This window comes from Ostrea edulis, chromosome 8 (assembly GCF_947568905.1).
Source record: "Ostrea edulis chromosome 8, xbOstEdul1.1, whole genome shotgun sequence".
Classification (NCBI taxonomy): domain Eukaryota; kingdom Metazoa; phylum Mollusca; class Bivalvia; order Ostreida; family Ostreidae; genus Ostrea; species Ostrea edulis.
In genome coordinates, this window is record NC_079171.1 from 61,301,517 (window position 1) to 61,321,631 (window position 20,115).

At 35.2% G+C, this 20,115-nt stretch overlaps 1 protein-coding gene across 1 annotated transcript in view; it reads left to right on the forward strand.

The window, feature by feature from the left end:
* The window catches only part of LOC125662524 (sodium-coupled monocarboxylate transporter 1-like), a 30,262-nt gene extending 10,857 nt beyond the window's left edge, over positions 1 to 19,405 (forward strand). Inside the window, exons 8-17 of the mRNA XM_048894776.2 lie at positions 67 to 207; positions 3,540 to 3,675; positions 3,940 to 4,019; positions 9,201 to 9,313; positions 9,683 to 9,753; positions 9,972 to 10,058; positions 13,898 to 14,073; positions 14,521 to 14,621; positions 17,153 to 17,277; positions 18,417 to 19,405. Coding sequence (XP_048750733.2) covers positions 67 to 207; positions 3,540 to 3,675; positions 3,940 to 4,019; positions 9,201 to 9,313; positions 9,683 to 9,753; positions 9,972 to 10,058; positions 13,898 to 14,073; positions 14,521 to 14,621; positions 17,153 to 17,277; positions 18,417 to 18,662 — 1,276 coding nt within the window. The 3' untranslated portion in view covers positions 18,663 to 19,405. The remainder of the gene's footprint in view (positions 1 to 66; positions 208 to 3,539; positions 3,676 to 3,939; positions 4,020 to 9,200; positions 9,314 to 9,682; positions 9,754 to 9,971; positions 10,059 to 13,897; positions 14,074 to 14,520; positions 14,622 to 17,152; positions 17,278 to 18,416) is intronic.
* Positions 19,406 to 20,115: the final 710 nt, after the last annotated feature.

The following is a 20,115-nucleotide window of genomic DNA, read 5'->3' on the forward strand; positions in this document are numbered from 1 at the left end:
TTTTGTAATAATGCTAATTTATCGCTATATGAATATAACAGTTAATGTTAATATTTTCTTTTTCAGTTTTGACCCTAACCCCACCAAGCGACACTCATCCTGGTCCCTAATAATAGGAGGGATGGTGGGATGGACATCGATGTACGGAGTCAACCAGGCCAGTGTCCAGCGATTCTCTACCCTTCCCTCTCTAAGAAAAGCCAAAACGTAAGTAATATAAGATACATGTTCTTCAAGAACACCTATACCTGCAATTGAGCGTTAGTAAAACGCTGAACGAAAACTGGAACGGGAAACGGAAAATATGTAAGTATGACAAAGTCAACGTTGAGGATGGGATTTGGAAACAAAATTGTTGATTCGATCCGTCAAGTGACAACTGAGAGTATGTGCCTATGATAAACTAGATAAAGGTATAAGTCCCCATTTAATTACAAACACTAACGAAGAGCATTACTTCCGAAATTCACATTTGTTTTAGCCCTATGTTGAACCAATTAAATTCCAAAGTTACCTCGCAGATACATGCAGATATTGATTCATCATTCAACTAAGAAAGCATTTAACTATTCGTGTAAGGATTAAAAGTACGATCCAAACAAATATTCTAGACTGAGGGAATTGTTCCTATGTATGGAAACACGGCGATACAGCTCCTCAGTAAGGGAGTGATAGCTAAAGGTTTTTCAACAGATATCATGCCTGATACGACATACATAATGTTTAAAGTCTTAGATTATGATGAACCATTTAAATGGTAACTATATGTACTGGAATCGTTGGTGGTAAACTGTTTAACGTTCCGCTATAGAATCTTTCAATCATATGGAGACGTCGTCATTGCCAGTGAAAGCGTGTGAATCAATGCCAATGCTCAGCGCTTACGGTCTTTGAACATGTAGGGATCTTTATCATATCATATACCTAGTAGTGTATCAGTCCTGATAGGCTAGGGTGAAACAGCTGCAAGTCGGTAGGACTGTCTCGCCCTAAGGGCTGAGATATCTCTGTCTCGGCCCGTTGTCAAGGGGCTGTCTCGCCCTCAAATTTCAAATGGCTATTTCTTCTTTATTTTTTTAAAATCTAACATAACTACATGAAAAAAATGATGTTAGACACAATTTTTATCAAATATAATACTTTCTTCTACGACAAAATTTAATTTAAGCAGAAAAATTAAATAAAATCGTTTTCAAAAACAGCGCTAAATTGTAGCGAGTATCTAAGCAAAGGGGGGTAACCCAAGTAACAATTGTTTATTTAGAACAATAACACGTTTAACTTCATTTCAAAACAATCAACGTTCTAGGCGACAGAAAACAATAGGAGGATTATGGAGGGTGATACTGAAGCATTTTCAGAAATTCCCGGTCCTAATGGAGATAAAATGTTAATTTACAGCAATTTTGATGTAGAAAACTGTTTTAAAACGATTTCTGAAATCTAAAATCCCGAGGATTTGCCAATAAAAGGAGAAAAGTAGAACCATTATCTTCCGACGTATTTCAACGACTTATAGATGCTAAACAGATGGGAAACGGTAAAAAAAAACTTACTTCAGTATAAGGTAACATTCCTTAAGCAAAGAAATAGCAGTATCAGATCTGTAAACATTCCCGTTCATACGATGACGCCACGTAAACAAAGTTCTACAACTCTTACAAATTATATGAAAACGGGCGAGTTTGGTAAATCCGAAAAAATAAATAAAAATAATTCACAGCTTATTTCCAATTTTAGTATGCAAGGTGAAGATAACGAACAGTGATCAATCTCATAACTCCTACAAGCAATACAAAATAGATAGTTGGGCAAACACGGACCCCTGGACACACCAGAGGTGGGATTAGGTGCCTAGGAGGAGTAAGCATCCCCTGTCGACCGGTCACACCCGCCATGTGCCCCATATCCCGATCAGGTAAACGGAGTTATCCGCAGTCAAAATCAGTGTGCCAAGAACGGCTTAACAATCGGTATGAAACACGTCAGACAGCATTTGGCCCAATGCGAGGTTGTATTGACGAACCAGATCGTTATAACGACCATAGAATTTGCGAAATGCTGACTTCAATCGAGACTGTTCAAATCCCTGTACTATCAATTTGTTTGTCAGTAGCTTACCTCGATTTAAAAACTGACTATACCCAGAACAAGCTCTTGCATATCGAATCAGTTGAGATATATAAACACCATATGCAGGTGATAATGGAATATTGCTACATAAATGTGGGAAGTTGACGATGGAGAAGCTGAAATCAACCCGTTTGTCATACAGTTGAGTTGTCAGTTTGCCGTTAATGTCTACTTTTAGTATCAATTAGCAAGCACCTAGGAGCTGCTTAATAGAATATACATGTACATGAACAACACAACGGTAGATATGACGAGTTTCTCAGCCAAGCAGTTCAGTTAATTCTAGACCACATGAGGGGATGTGGACCCATAATTAATCAGCAACAAAACCCAGATTTTAGCATATTTCACAATACCATTAGTACTGGAAACGTAACCATTAAAGTAAACTCACTGAAGGAATGAAATAGTTAAATATCGTTGTACAGTATACCATGTATTTATGTTTGGGTCAATACCCCCCCCCCCCTCCAATTTAAAAAAAATGTTTATCAACTTGTTGTGATTTAGGTATATGATATAAGCAATATCACACTTTAATGTTAATCTCAGACCTGGGATTGCCCCTCGAGTGATCTCGGGGCCAATCCCTGATCCGAGATCAACATTAGAGTGTGATATTCTATATGTGCCACACCTGCGGCGACAAGTGCCCTAGTTTTTTTTTCGGTGTCATCCGAAGGACCACCCCATTTTGTCGCCTCTTACAAGAAACAAGAGGTACTGAGGACCTATTCTAACCAGGATCAGGGAATGTACGGAAATATGTTAAACAATGTCAATGAAAGATGTGATGAGAAGAATAATGATAGAATATTAGATAAACATTTCTTTATATTTATATTACAAATGGCATTTTTCTCCATGAACCAACCATTTTCAACACACGGTACAATCCGTTCATATTGACTACAAACGACTGAGATAGCGTAATGGTTTGAAAAAATGCAAAATCTGTTACAAAGATCTCACAAAGTCACACCTTGTATTAAGCTCGTAGACTTCCGTGGATTATCATCCCAATTTTGTGGTCTCCTAACTCCAAAATACAGTGCACTGTGCAATGGTGATAAAAGGCGGAATAAGACGAAGTGTGACGTCATGTCTATGTTTTGACGTATGTCACAATACGACTGTGGCATAGGTGGGTCTTAGAATTTCGTTTTATGCAAAAATATTTCCTTTATACAAGCAGTGTAAACAAATGGTGATTCAGTAAATGAATATGAATATAGAAATGAACATCACTCTTGAGCTTTTCATAGTCAATATGAACGGATTTGGATTTGAGACAAATTCTGCCTCAAATCCAAATCTGTACATATTGACCACGAATAGCTCAAAAGTTATGTTCATTTTCTTAAGTAATTAACCTCAGTCTGTATATGTTAAACAACATGTTTCAGTGCCGTCCTCTTGAACATAATCGGGCTCATCTTCCTGATGTGTATTGCGTGTGTAGCCGGTATAGTGGTGTTCGCTTATTACGCACAAAAAGGGTGTGATCCCTACACAAACGATGACGTCAGCAATTCTAACCAGGTAATATAAAATATGGTAATATATCTAACCATGTAATATAGAATATGTCCAGAATTCTAACCAGGTAATATAGAATATGTCAGCAATTCTAACCAGGTAATAAAAGATATGTCAATAATTCTAACCAGATAATATGAAATATGTCAACAATTCTAACCAAGTAATATCAAATATAGCAGACGTTTAGTCCAGGAATAATGCATGCATTGTATGTTTTATTTATTTTATTTTATTTGTTTTGTTATTTTGGATTTTACTTAACAGATCATTCCATTCTTTGTGATGGAGACATATCCTGGAATTCCGGGTCTATTTGTGGCCTGTCTGTTCAGCGGCGCTCTCAGGTCTGTATGCCCCATCTTAGTTAGAAATAATGAATCTCATAAATCCGATAAGCAATAGAAAATTATGAGTTAGGCAAACATGGACCTCTGGACATACCAAAGGTGGAATCAGCTACCTAGGAGGAATGAGCATCCCCTGTCATCCTTCAGCTAGCAAAACTACACATTGACTTTTGATTTAAACGTCCCTATGATAACCGAATCAATTTTCATTGTTCTTCAATCATTTGACGTCTCCGTATGAGCGAACTATTCTCAATAGGGACGTTGAACAATATTCAATCAATCAATCAATCACTCATTTGATGCACTTGACTTTAAAGTGTTCGCTTTTCAAAGTACACATATCAATGTCACACGTGTGTCTTGCCAACTTGAATTCGTGAAGGAGGGGTATTTCAGTTTGTGTTTGTCATGCCATGGTTTCTGATTAAATTATCAGATGCCTTTGTAACTTCATATGAAGGGCCCTCATTAATTATGGACTCGTCAATGCTTTTTTAAAGTAATAACATCATCATAGTCAAGGCCAGTAAGTCAAATGTTATGAGAAACAGCTTTCAAATGGTATATCAAATAATGATATACAATCATCATAAGAACTTCATATTAAGATTGTTCATGATTTAAGGATGATTCCCAATTTGTTTGCGAGTTCGAAAGGTGAAATATCAGGGAAATTGTGTCTTCACTTAGAAGGTAACCTCTCTGTATAAGAAACTTGATCTATAGAGTTATTGGGTTCTAATGATGACCCTTGTATTTTGAGTTCGAAGGTAAAGGTTAGTAGACTATATTTCATTGGGTGAAATGCTGTCTGACATGTTTCATACCGATTGTAAGGCCGTTCTTGACAGACTGATTTTGACTACGGATAACTCCATTCACCCGATCAAGATATATGACGCACTGCAGATGTGACGAGTCCACATGGGATGGTACTTCTTCTCGGCACCTGATCCACCTCTGGTATATCCAGGGATCTGTGTTTTCCCAACTCTTCATTTTGTATTGTTTTTAGAAGTTATGAGATCGCTGTTCGTTATCGTCACCTTTCTTAAGTAGTGGCATGTATATATCTCATTATACATCAAATAGTGCATGAACCTAGACCACCAAACGTCAATAGGGAGTCTTCAAAAATTTAAATGAAACAACCATGATTGCTTAATGAAAGGTGAAGATAACGAACAGTGATCAATCTCACAACTCCTATAAGCAAAACAAAATTAGAGAGTTGGGCAAACACAGACCCCTGGATATACCAGAGGTGAGATCAGGTGCCTGGAAGGAGTAAACATCCCCTGTCGACCGGTCACACCCGCCGTGAGCCCTATACCATGATCAGGTAAACAGAGTTATCCGAAGTCAAAATCAGTTATGTCAAGAACGGCAGTAAGTCAATATAATGCCATTTCAACTTAATTGATAGATTAGCATCCCCGCCCGCGTCTCAAAAATTGGCCCGCTCCATTTTTAGCTCTTCTGAGCCAAAGGCTCAAAGAGCTAATGCTATGGCCATTTGTGCGGTGTGCGGTGTGCGTAAACTTTTTAGAAAAAGGGCTATAACTCAAGAACCCCTTGGCCAAATTTGTTACAGAGTATCATTGGCCCAAGGGCTTTCATACATACTAAATAGAGGGATATGACCCTTTAACAAGGGGAGATAATCAGGAAAATACAAAAAAAATAGTGGTTGCTAAAAAATCTTCTTCTCAAGAACCACAGAGCAGATTATCACCAAACTTACACATAAGGATGAAGATATGTTGTAGATTAAAAATTGTTCAAGGCATTACCCTGGGGCAAATGACGTGGTCTCAAGGTCACTTCAAAGTTGACCTAAATTTAAAATTTTTTTAAATTCCTTAACTCTTAGATATTTTAGTCATTATAAGGACTAGGATCATCAAATTTTGACAGTTGATGCATCTTAGGACCTTGTTTCAAGTTGTCTCAAAAGTAGGTCACGGTGACCTACTTTTTGAATTTTGCAGGTATTTATTTTAAAAATAATTTTGATGCATATCTTGGACACTTTGAAGCCTATGATCATTAAAACTTGTCAGTTGGTGGATCATGGGACCTTGAAATGCGTCAACTGAAAAATAGGTCACCGTGACCTACTTTCTGAATTTTATGGCTTATCATTTATAGATATATTTTAAGTTGTTATTTCAAATACCGAGAGGTTTAGAATCATCAAATCTTGTAAGTTGATGCATCTTGAGGCCTTGAAACATATTTATAAAAAAAGTAGGTCACAGTGACCTACTTTTTGAATTTTGCAGATATTCAAATTTCACATTTTCAATTTTAGATGCATATTTTGGGCACTGTAAAACCTATACCGAGAGGTTTAGAATCATCAAATCTTGTAAGTTGATGCATCTTGAGGTCTTGAAACATATTTATAAAAAAGTAGGTCATAGTGACCTACTTTTTGAATTTTGCAGATATTCAAATTTCACATTTTCAATTTTAGATGCATATTTTGGGCACTGTAAAACCTAGGATCATCAAACTTTGTCAGTTGATGCGTCTTCAGTCTTCGGTTTGTGTCGACCAAAAAGTAGGTCACCGTGACCTACTTTTGGTATTTGACAGCTAAATTACTATATTTCAGATACTATTTGACCTACAGTCATCAAACTTTGTCAGTTGATGCGTCTTGCATGTTCAAAGGGTGTTGACCAAAAAGTAGGTCACCTTGACCTACTTTTGGAATTGGACGGCTATATTTATATAATTCAGATACTATTTGACCTACAGTCATCAAACTTTGTTAGTTGTTGGGTCTTGCATGTTTGAAGGGTGTTGACGAAAAAGTAGGTCACCTTGACCTACTTTTGGAATTTGACGGCTATATTTAAGATACTATTTGACTTACAGTCATCAAACTTTGTCAGTTGATGGGTCTTGCATGTTCGGAGTTCGCTGACCAAAAAGTAGGTCACCATGACCTACGATTGGAATTTGACAGCTATATTTCAATATTCAGATACTAATTGGCTTAAAATCATCAAACTTTGTCAGTTGATATTTCTTGGGTTCTCAAAATGTGTAAACCAAAAAGTAGATCACATTGACCTACTTTTTTTGAATTCTTAGGATTTAACTAAAGATATAGAATACTAAGAGGCTAAGAATAGAAATGGTGGGGTTGTACAATTTATCAGAAAAGCGATTCTAGGCCCTTGGGCCTCTTGTTTTTATTTTGCGAAACTTGCGATTTCCGGAATATTTTCATGTCCGACTCCGGTATTTACACTTCTTGTTTACAATTCCGGTATAGGAACGTGAAAAGCCACGGGAAGAACATAGATCTATATGGTTTTCTTAATTTCTCGCGTTCTTACAGACGTAAATATTGAAGAAGTTATGTATATATCTGTCATATCCTTAAATTAAAGCTTAACCTGGAATTAATGTATGAAAATAGCATAGTTAGATATCCATCTGCCATTAAATGATGCAGATCTGTTGAAAATAAAACTAGTTTGTCTTTAATATTTTTCTCAGAAAATAAAAATAAAAAAATAAAATCCCCCCACCCGCCCCATACTTTTTGCTGACCCTGGATGATTATCTACTAATTAAGTTGAATTGGCCTAACTGAGGAATGAAATGTTCAGAATTTCAGTTAGCGTTTCACTAAAATTAAAGCGTTGTGGGTCATTTCTTCATGTATTTTCAAAGAAAAAAGCTTGCTTATATATTTTCATTTCACTTTTTTCGTTCAAAATTTCTAACCTTTAAAATAGACTTAGTATATCTAGCTAAATTCATGAGTGAATTGTTTAATGCTGCAACGTGTTTATGAGGAAATGGCTACCATTGTAATTTGTAGAGATATCAAATGCAAAAACTTTGGAGATGTAAATATTTCAAAGATTATTTAATTTTTAACAACTTTATATGACGAATGTTTTTGGTTTCAGTCAAAATGTCATATTCTTAGGATAATATGTCATTTTAGCGATCAAAAAAGACGAAAACCTATTTCCTTGCTAATTATAATTAACACGTGGTATCTGAATAATATGTCTTTGGTTGTGATTAAGTATGCGAATTGTTACCCTTTAAAACACAAACCAGGGAGTAAACTTTAAGATTGATATTAATCTTGATTACTTCGAAGGAGATAAATAATTTAACTTGGCGTTGAATAAAGTGTGCTGTCCGTTTGTTTCATGTAGAAATTTAGAATGTAGTTTCTTACTTTTGTTGATATTTTGTGTGTCTAGGGGTCCGTGTCTGTGCTATTCTTAATGTTGTATTCTTTATGGGAACTGTTCGTTATCTTCACGTTTTCATCAGCAAGCCATTCTCCAGACAAAAGTCACAAAATCTCTAGACACAAAACCGTCATTTTATAGGCAGATAATTCATTTTCAAGACATGAGAGAAAACAGACAGAAAAACATTTATAATTTCAATGTATATTTCTAAAGATAATATACATATATGTTTGTTTTAAAAACAAAATCGATATAAAAATGGGGTGAGTAAAATGCTGTGTACATTGCTGAAATTCTTTAAAATTTTGAATATATGTATTGATTTTGTAAATACCATAATGTCACTTAGTTTTATTCAAAGCATCCATTTACATTTGTATTTTGTTATTAGCCCAATGTCCTTTGAAAATATAAATGCATACATGATTTCCCCTAGTTTGGAGGCCTTGAAACCCTCAATACATACATGATTTCCCCTAGTTTGGAGGCCTTGAAACCCCTCAATACATACATGATTTCCCCTAGTTTGGAGGCCTTGAAACTCCTCAATACATACATGATTTCCCCTAGTTTGGAGGCCTTGAAACCCTCAATACATATACATGATTTCCCCTAGTTTGTAGGTCTTGAACCCCTCAATACATATACATGACTTCCCCTAGTTTGGAGGCCTTGAACCCCTCAATACATATACATGACTTCCCCTAGTTTGGAGGCCTTGAAACCCTCAATACATACATGATTTCCGCTAGTTTGGAGGCCTTTAAACCCTCAATACATACATGATGTAACCTAGTTTGGAGGCCTTGAAACCCTCAATACATACATGATTTCCCCTAGTTTGAAGGCCTTGAAACCCTCAATACATGCATGCATTGCACGATGTTCACCTGTTTGAATGATTTGATATTCTAAACACATGTATTGTTATTGAAATCAGCACGATGTCCTCCTGTTTGAATGCTCTCTCGGCGGTCACGTGGAAAGATATTTTGGAGCCATTCTTTGGAGAGAAAACAGAGGCACAGAAGACCTGGATCACACGCATTCTGGGTATACAGTGAGAGTGCAAGTTCTTCCTCATTTCAATTGATGGATGTAAATAAGAACAGACCCAAGGATACTGATCTTGTGAAGTCACTTCAAATCACGTTCTTATTCTTTAGATTTGATTGATTATATATTGTTTAACGTCCCTCTTGAGACTTTTTTTTCATTTAAATGGAGACGTCTTATTCTTTTAAAGTATAAAAACTGCATATGACAAAATTGATAGTTGATAAACATTATTTCTAGTTGTTTTAATGCGATGGCACTTTTGGAATAAATTCTGCCTCATAACAAATCGAAAACAGGTCAGCTAATAATGGAAAACAATTTGCACCTATAAGAATTCCAATAGTTTACAATCATTACTTTTAGTCGCTATATATGGTGGGGCGGCTATCGGGATGGCGTTTATGACTATGAACTTAGGTGGGACCGTATTACAGGTACGTGTTATAGTGTATTTACATTGAATACAGATCAACTTTCAGGATTCATCCTTGGACGAATTTGGATCCAGTTTTTGACACTCTAGTTTTTCTTTTAGCTATTACAGGTTTATTGTTATTTCGAACTTCCAAAATTTCGGCTTGAACATACATAGTTAGGCTTTTAATTTGCCATCGATGCCTATGTTCAATGAAATATGCAATATATATTTCAGGCTTCCATTAGCTTTACGGGCGCCGTCTCTGGTCCACTCCTCGGGATATTCGTACTTGGAGCTTTCTTTCCATGGGCTAACTGGATAGTCAGTATCATTCTATAAAAATGTTCCTGTTGAATTTCGGCATCACACGCCAATGTATACCACAAGTTGACATGCCTATGCAAACTAAATAATCATTTGACTATGATGTCAAAACTTGAGGTCATGCATCATTTTCTATATGAAAGGTGGAGATAACGAACAGTGATCAATCTCATAACTTCTATAAGCAATACAAAATAGATAGTTGGGCCGATCCCTGTGGGGTCAGGTGCCTAGGAGGAGGAATCATCTATACATGAACACAAATGAAGGAGTTTTGGTGCAAAGTCATGAACTACATTTTATTGGTAATAATATTGACTCGAGAAGAAGCAGAATTTATTGCACGATAATTTTATTTACTTGAAGTTGTCATCAGTTAACCTGGGTGGTACAAATAATGTACATATGTTTAGTGTGTACAAATAATGTGCATATGTTTAGTGTGTACAAATAATGTACATATGTTTAGTGTGTACAAATAATGTACATATGTTTAGTGTAAAGCTTGAGAAGGTGCACAGACCGATGAAAGATGAAGATAACGAAGAATGATTACACTCAAAACTCCTATATAGGATACAAATTAGAGAATTGGACAAACAGAAATCCCTGGATTCGGAACCCTCGACATACCAGAAGTGACAAGAGGTACATAGGAGCAGTAAGCATCCCCTGTGAACCGTTCACACTACGCAGCTATGTTAAGGCTTCCCAGACTTTTGAAATGCATTGCATTGCGAGGGCGGTTTTGATTTGAACTTGTAATTTATATATTTATATACAGAAAATTTATATAGAAGATTCTCTTTGCTATATATTAACATATTTGATATGATATCACATGACTTTGTTGATCACGTGATGTTCATTTATACTTGTTTAAAGTGTTTGACATAAATTGCTTCAGCGCAGCTTATTAAACAATCATTTTTAACTTTTTGTTTTATAAATAAACTCACCGTATCCTTATGTACCCGAAATATGCTTAGGAAAATGGTAGAATTACTTGCGTACAAAATACATGTATGCAAGGTGAAGATAAGTATTTCATGAAGAGTCCAACTTACCTACACACGTACTGATACATTTGAGGGTAATCTGTATTCAAACAAAGCCATCACGCATTTTTCAAGCAAGATTCAGGTAGAGAACAAACTCCTCTTACAATTTCCGTGAAAGATCTCAAATGAATCCTCTTTAATTGCCTGCCCTAGAGTCTTTTATAAACATATCATAAATTCTACTTCTAATCACTGGTATAAAACAGAGTACATTTCAAAAGTATATTTTTCGAAAGCACTTAGTACATGCTAATTTCAATCAAGTAATTAACAAATTATTCTAAAGCTTCAGGCATATAAGATTTTAAAATACAATTCAGACACGTGAATTTTACGATACCGTTCTGACATCTTAGAGGCAGCTTGAAAGAAGGTCTAAAGCATAACAGCTCAAGTATGCGGTGATGTGACGTCATTTTCCATTATGACGTCATATATTGGTAGATTGGAGAAGTAAGGGCACAAAGTGCACTGTGGTATTCAATGGGAAACCTTAACCTCCCGCGTAACACTCGTTGTGAGCCCTATATCTCGACCGGGCAAATGGAATAATCTGTAGTCAAAATATATGTGCCAAGAACAACCCAACACGTCAGACAGCATTTGACTCAAAGATATGTTGTATTTGCAAACTAGATCACTAGCAACCAAGTGGTACTGAGTTCGATTCTCGATCCTCGATCCTAGGTATCTAAATAAAACGTTCAACATAATCAGCAGATATGTTGTACGCCAAGCCTGCGGTATTTAAAATATTTTTTTTAGATACGACCTAAAGAGATGTAAACACCAAGCATGAACATCCATCATAAACATTAACAGGTATTGCGTCTAAATAAGACGTTCAACATAAACAGGAACTGTTTTCTCGCCAAGCTTCCGGAATTTTAGATGCGATTTTAGATATGATTTAAACCGATAAAGATTCCTGGCTGAAAAGGCTTTGAAATTTGGAATAAGAAGTAAAACTAAACTTTTGATATTTGTTATATATTTTCGATCAACGCTAACATAAAAATTAGCCTGTCAATTTAGTTCCGCCCCCCTGGGGCGTCATAAGATTTTGTGAAATAAATTATACATTTAGATTAATGCTGATAGAAATATACCATTTGGTGGAGTCCAAAGGGTATTGTAAAAAAGTTTGTTAAACATAAAATATTTCAAAAGTCAAAGTGGTATACAAATAATCAATAATATGTTTCCAAATATTGAATCCAAGGGAAATAACTCTAATTTCATTAAATCCTTTTTTCAAGTTCATTATGCCACAGATTGTCTGGATTTTGTACAGACATTGTGAATAGGTTTTTTTTTAAAGAAACAGCTACATAAAATCATCAGGAATACTAGTATATCATCTAAACCAGTTTTTGTGAAATTTTGATAATGCCGTCGAAATAAATAATCTTGACTTTGATATGTTATTTTCTATATGCAAGGTGAAGATAACGAACAGTGATCAATCTCATAACTCCTATAAGCAATACAAAATAGATAGTTGGGCAAACACAGACCCCTGGACACACCAGAGGTATATGTATGTCTTGCATCTTAAACAGTGTAATGATATATATATTTCAATTGATAATTTATTAGTTTTAACTCTAATAAATTGAAATAAGTAAATTGTTTAAGATTCAGATAATAATGTGAGTACGGGGTTACGTTAAGGTAATTCCAACCCTCTAGAATTACTGGTTCAATCTTATATTCGATTGTTTATTCTTTTGATAATATATCTTAGTGCCAAATAAAAATGACAAAATAAGGATGTTGCGGTGCTGATAACATTTTTATCAATTAGCATAATATACCTGTTATCTATGTCCGAAAACTGCAATTGTCCTTAAATAACATTATAAAAAAACTTCATAAAAACTGGTTCAAACGATTTTATAGTAGAACAAGGGTTAGGGTTATTTCAAAAATTAAAGATTGTCTCCCTCATGCATAGCTCTGATCCTTAGACAAATTTGATTCTAGTTTTTAGCACTTTGTTTTTCCTTTTAGTTCTTACAAGTTTATAGTTATTTTGGATTTCCAAAATTCGGCTTGAGCATCACTGAAGAGACATTATTTGACGAAATGCGTATCTGGTGGATCATAATTGGTTTTACATTTAAACACAGTTTCATGAAACTGTTTCTTTAAAAAATATATACAAATTCTTTGTGAAAAAGAACGAAAATCGGTTGCATAATAATCATTCTATGAAAACTTAGTTATTAGTCCTTAGATTCAATATTTTGAAGCACACTGATTTGACTGCGGATAACTCCGTTTACCTGATCAGGATATGGGGCTCACGGCGGGTGTGACCGGTCAACAGGGGATGCTTACTCCTCCTAGGCACCTGATCCCACCTCTGGTGTGTCCAGGGGTCCGTGTTTGCCCAACTATCTATTTTGTATTGCTTGTAGGAGTTATGAGATTGATCACTGTTCGTTATCTTCACCTTGCATGTAATTCTTTATTCATATTTTACTTAGACTTTTGAAATATTTCATGGTTAACCAGATATTTTACAATAACTATTCAAAAAGACTGCAACAAAATGTATCTTCCTGTCCTGTATAAATATTATCAAATCATTTTCTTTGCAAAATCATATGACGTAACAGAAGGGTAGAAATATCTTAACATAACAAAACATGTTTTAGAGTTTAACAAAGCTGAATACACAAACATTATAATACAAGTTCAAGAATATGCCACATATATGATGAGATAATTACACATATAATATAAAACATTCACTCCTTTCGTTTACAGGGAGCTGTAGTTGGAAGTGTTTTCGGTTTGGCACTTCCGTTCTGGATCAGTATTGGTGCCTATAGTGTAGTTGGAGCGCCTGATTCCCTTCCGCTCCCGATACAAAACTGCACAAAGGCCGATAACTCCACTATGTTTGTAAAAATGACGAGTACCACAACACCTGTACCACCAATGTATGTATAAATTTACAACACATTATCATATCAAACATTGATATAACACAGCATATGATAGCTCGCTCCAATGGTGAGTCACATGATTTGATATTGTTTTTGAATTCCAGACAAGTTTTTCCATACCTTTGTACATTTTGTTATTTCTTACTTTGAAAGGGAAAAAATTAAACCGAAAACAAAAACCATCGCAGCCAATATGGCAACACAATGCACTGTTTAGATGGACTGCATTAAGTTTCCCGCGTTATGTATTGCAATTTATCACGGGTCCCCGCTCTTCTCAACTGTCTTATCGTAAATCATATCATAATAATACAATAGTGGTTACTTTAAAGTAGGAAGTTCATGACATGAAATATAATTATTGTTTTATATCCGGGTACTTTCAGTATGGACTTTCATTTTATGTATTCTAATTTCTGTTTTATATCCGGGTTCTTACAGAGAGGGCCTTGACGTCCTGTACACAATATCCTACGTGTGGTATCCGGCCATAGGGGCGGCGACTGTGGTATTTGTTGGTTTGCTTGTCAGTCTAGTCACAGGTCTGTATTCAGGTGAAGACAACGAACCTTGATCAATCTCATAGCTCCTATAAGCAATACAAAATAGGGAGTTAGGAAACATGGACGGACACACACACCAATCCAATACAACAATGTACTCTTGTAATCTCATTTAACCTTGTAATCCAATAACGTCAGTAAGCTCTGTACTCCAATAATCCCAATTAAAATCCACTTAACGTCAGTAATCTCTGACTGTAGTAACCTCAATTAAAACCCACTCATTGTTAGTAATCTCTAATTCCCCCGTAATCTCAATTAAAATTAATCTATTACGTCATTATTTTGTTCAAACGCACCATTATTTTTAAGGATTGAAGCATTCAGAAAGTTTATCAAACAATCAAGTCTTCCAGGAGTTTGTTAGAATCTCCATGGGCACGAATTGTGCTCCTTTCTTAGCTCACCTGTTTCAATATTCATAGGAAGCAGAATTTATTCAAAAACTTTTACGCGAGAAGAAAAAATTATCCTTGGACGAATCTGACTCCAGTTTTTGGCACTCTAGTTTTTCGTTTAGCTCTTACAAGTTTATTGTTATTTCGAATTTCCAAAATTTTGGCTTGAGCACCACTGAAGATACATTATTTGTCAAAATGCGCATCTGATGCATCAAAATTAGTATCGTATAAGATTTGCATTCATATGTCGATTCGATGTATCCCTATGATCTCGAAATAAAAGACACCACAGAGTGGTCCAATTATGCTTCATACTTAGATATTTTATTGAAAGAAGACATTAACGGCAAATTGACAACTCAACTGTATGACAAACGGGATGATTTCAGCTTTTTCATCGTCAACTTCCCATATTTATGTAGCAATATTTCATTATCACTTGCATAGGTTGTTTATATCTCTCAGCTGATTCGATACGCAAAAGCTTGTTCTGCGTATGATTAGTTTTTTAATCGAGGCAAACTACTAACAAACAAGTTGATGGTACAGGGATTTCAACAGTCTCAATTAAAGTCAGAATTTCGAAAATTCTATGGTCGTTATAACGATCTAGTTCGTCAATACAACCGATCATTTCATCAAATGAAGTCTGATATGTTTCATACCGATTGCTAGGCCATTCTCGACACACTGATTTTGACTACGGATAATTCCGTTTACCTTATCAAGATATAGGACTCGCGGCGGGTGTGACCGGTCAACAGGGGAGATGCTTACTCCTCCTAGGCACCTGATCCCACCTCTGGTGTGTCCAGAGTCTGTTTTTGGCCCAACTATATATTGTGTATTGGTTATAGGAGTTATGAGATTGATCAATGTTCGTTATTTTCAACTTTTTTATGTAGAAATGTTTCTAACGTGAAAAAACGGAAAATCTAAGATGTGATTTATACACATGTACTAAATGCATATATTTAAGTTTTTATTCACGTTTACATTTAATTGCGGATAGCGTTGTAGCCGAGGGGCTGTACACAAATACCAATGATTTTGGTTGGTTTGGAAAGAGGACGGAGATAAAAACCCGTCACATAGCTCTGGACACTTGTTCAAATATTTCCCATAGTACTTAACAATACATCGGTCAGGAAGTTTCTTGTTTTCATATGCTTCGATACACTTTTTGAAAACTCATGTGATTGAGTTTATTATTATATTTAGATGTATCCTTTGTATAGCTAAGCCATTTCCCATGTTCATCCTCACACACAGCTATTTGAGAATGGTCCCCTATTCACAAATTCTGATCCTTCAGTCCACCATGTAATGCAAAATGTAGCCATGTGAGGTACAATGTTGTGTACAGAAGCTTTTTTCCCTTTAAGACCTCGGCTCTGTTATTTTTAAGGAATAGAACGCTACTTGTACAATAACCATTACATAATTACATAACCGTGTACTTCAGAATGACAATGCCAGTAAACTCTGTAATTCCGTAATCTCAAATAATCATATGCTCCAACAGTGTGTGTTAATGGTAATATACTCCAGTTAACCATGTCATCATCATGTACTCCAATAATGTAAGCAAACTCTGCACTCCAGTTATCTAAATTAACCATCTACTCCATATATGTTTAAAAGAAAGGTGAAGATAACGACCAGCTATCAATCTCATAACTGCTATAAGTAATTCAAAATAGAGAATAAAACACAGAACACTAGATTCATAGAAAAGGCATGATACTAAAACAGAGAGCAATAGATTTATAGAAAAGGCATGTAATCATACTAAAATTGAGGTGTTTTTTTAAAAGTTAATCATATACTCCAGTAAGCTCAGTTAACCATTCGTTTATGTAATATTGATTATTCGAGATCGTTTGAGATCTTGAGTCAATTTCAGTTATCGATATTGACAATGGACACTACAGTAATGAAGGAACAATGGATAATGCCTTTCTAGACTAAATATATCTTCAGAATTTGTCGTTAATAAATGTAAGACGTTTTGCCTATGAAAGGTAAAATTAACAACAGGAATTTCATCCAATTTGTTGTTTTACTATATTAAGATATCCTTGTTCGTTATTTTCATCTTTCATTTAGGTCTGACCCCCAAGGATGAGGTGGACAGTAGGTATTTGATTCCTCTGTTTGACCGGATCTTCTGCTGCCTACCAGTACAGTTAAGACGATGTCTGCAGTGCTATATAGAATTCAAGGATCCAGAGGTTTGTAGAGTAACATTGAGAAGCCATGTCTGTACTTATATTAGAATAAAGAAACACATGTCCACTTGCTGGATTCACTATTTGGGTTCCTTTTTAGATTATTGGTCTTGATACCTTGTCGAAATAAACACGCCTAGTAAATCATTATAACAATAAGTGCCGGACCTAAGAAGCAGAAGTCACTGATCTTTCATATATGACCAATACAAACAAACATTTCGTGTAATCCGATGACGTCATTGTGAATGTCATATCAGTCAAAATTCCTGGCATATCACCTTAAACTGGAGATGACTGAAAACATTATCGGATAGAACTTTACCAACATTAATACACACAAACATATGTATACCATTAGTTAGTTATTTTATCTGCAAATTTTGATGGTAATTTCTTAGTGATCACTTAGGGGTATAATGCCCTGCCACCCCTCTAAACCATTAGAGTAAAAAACTAATCACGTGTCCTTCGCTACTTGTATCATAATTCAAGAAAGATATCATAAAAATGTCTCTACTTCCAAAAAATTTACTTCAACTCATTTATAACATCGAATTTTCTTGTGAGCAACTTTATAAATTGAATTGGGAATATTTTAGATGCGACCTTAAAAACCGATATCCCACACTGCTATTGCCCTTAATGTACATTTACAATGATCAGAGAGTACTACATGTATAATGTACATTTACAATGATCAGAGAGTACTACATGTATAATGTACATTTACAATGATCAGAGAGTACTACAATTTACATTTACAATGATCAGAGAGAACTATAATGTACATTTACAATCATCAGAGAGTATTATAATGTACATTTACAATGATCAGAGTGTACTATAATGTACATTTACAATCATCAGAGAGTATTATAATGTACATTTACAATGATCAGAGTGTACAATAATGTACATTTACAATGATCAGAGAGTAATATTGCATATCAATTATTGTGCGCTGTCTCCTCTTAATCACGAGCACAGGCAACATTTCTGAATGATTGTTAATCGTACTAAGATTCCTCATCACCGATTTTGACCACCGCTAAACATAGCACATTCCATTTTAGTTTGTACTCAATAAACCATTCATTGTTTGAAATTGACGTAGTAATGAGTAATTCTATTTGTTTCAGGACATTAAAGCAGAACAGGATGTGGAATTCTCGGTAAATGTCGACAAACCTGTCATAGTTCCGATGAAGTCCGATAAGTTCCGTGAGAATAAGTATCTCTCAGAAACAATCGAGGAAATTTCTTTTAAGTCTTTGTACACAGCCGAGAACGGGTATAATAACTCTGGATTCGAGAGCAAGGAGACATCCCTTTCGTATTCAAATATACAGAGTGATGAAACACAGATTCCAAAGACGGAATTATAAGAAATAGGTGTTTGCTTTTAAGTCTTCGCCTGTGATAAATGATGATCCTTGGAAATGCCATAAATCTGAACAACAGTAATAGTTAGATGTCTTGTAATTATTAGTATACATGCATTTGGTAATCTTTATGATAAAGTCCCCCCAACCTGAGATGACTCTGTGGCTTCATCCTGATCTTGAGTCAATTGTGACGTAATTCATCACAATCTTACTTATCCTAATTGTAGTGTTCATGTTCTTGTTAATAGAAAAAACTTGATAGCAATATCAAATGTCCTTACAAAAGTAAAATGTTTTGCAACGTTTTGATATATTATCATACCATTGTCATATTTTGTAATTGTCAAATGGATTAGATGAATGTAAGTTCTTTTGACTCACAGAAACCTCTGTCAGCAATGACTTAATGCAGGTACATTAATGATTAATGTGTGATACAGTGTTTTGTAATTACCAGTAAAAATGCGGTTTATGAGTCTAGTTCTGTCAGTGTTCATATAAAATATTTGTTTCTCCAAACGCTATCTATATACAGGTAAACTTCGATATCTCGAACCCGTTAGGACCGAAGAAAAACTTCGAGATATCAGAGGGTTTGAGAAATCGAAGTTACTCAATTTTACACCAATACTGCTTAATGTTTTATGTTGCATGTTTTATTTGACAGGAAAATAAACACACTGTTTAAAAGCGGTAAAAGTTTTAGTGATTTGTTTTAATACGTTTGCATTTGCACGTATATTGTATATTTATTACTTTATTTGATACTGCAATACTTACATTTTACGAACTTCGGTCGTTTATCATAGCGATATTTCTGATACCCTGATTTGTGTTACGTTTTGTAAATGATAAACCAATCACTGTAATAATGACAAAGACGGAAAAGGGCAATATCGCTGCCTTGGATTCTGTGTCTTTTTCGACTTATGTTATAGCTTGGACCTTTGTTTCCATTGTATGAACTTTAAGATTCATTTTTATACCACTGTCAGATAATAAACTATACCAGGTCCTTCGTTACATGTAGATTGCTCATCAGATACTGAATATTTTGAATTTTGGTGTTGGTGCATCAAAATTGGTACCGTATAAGTTTTACATTATGACCCCTGGGTCGAGACCTCTGCTGGTGGACTGTTAGTCCCCGAGGGTCTCTACAGCCCAGTAGCTAAGTAATTCGTTATTAGCTTGAAAATACGGATGTATATTTAATTGCTGTCATAAAATTTAGAAATTCATTTCAAAATTAAGGATTATCTCCCTCATGCATAGCTCTTATCCTTGGACGAATTTAGCTCCACTTGTCTGGCACGCTGTTTTTGGCTATATATAGATCTAAAACTTCATAGTTATTTCGGATTTCAAACATTTCGGTTGAGCGTCAAAGAAGAGACATTATTTGTCGAAATACGCATCTGGTGCATCAAAATTGGTACCGTATAAGTTTTAC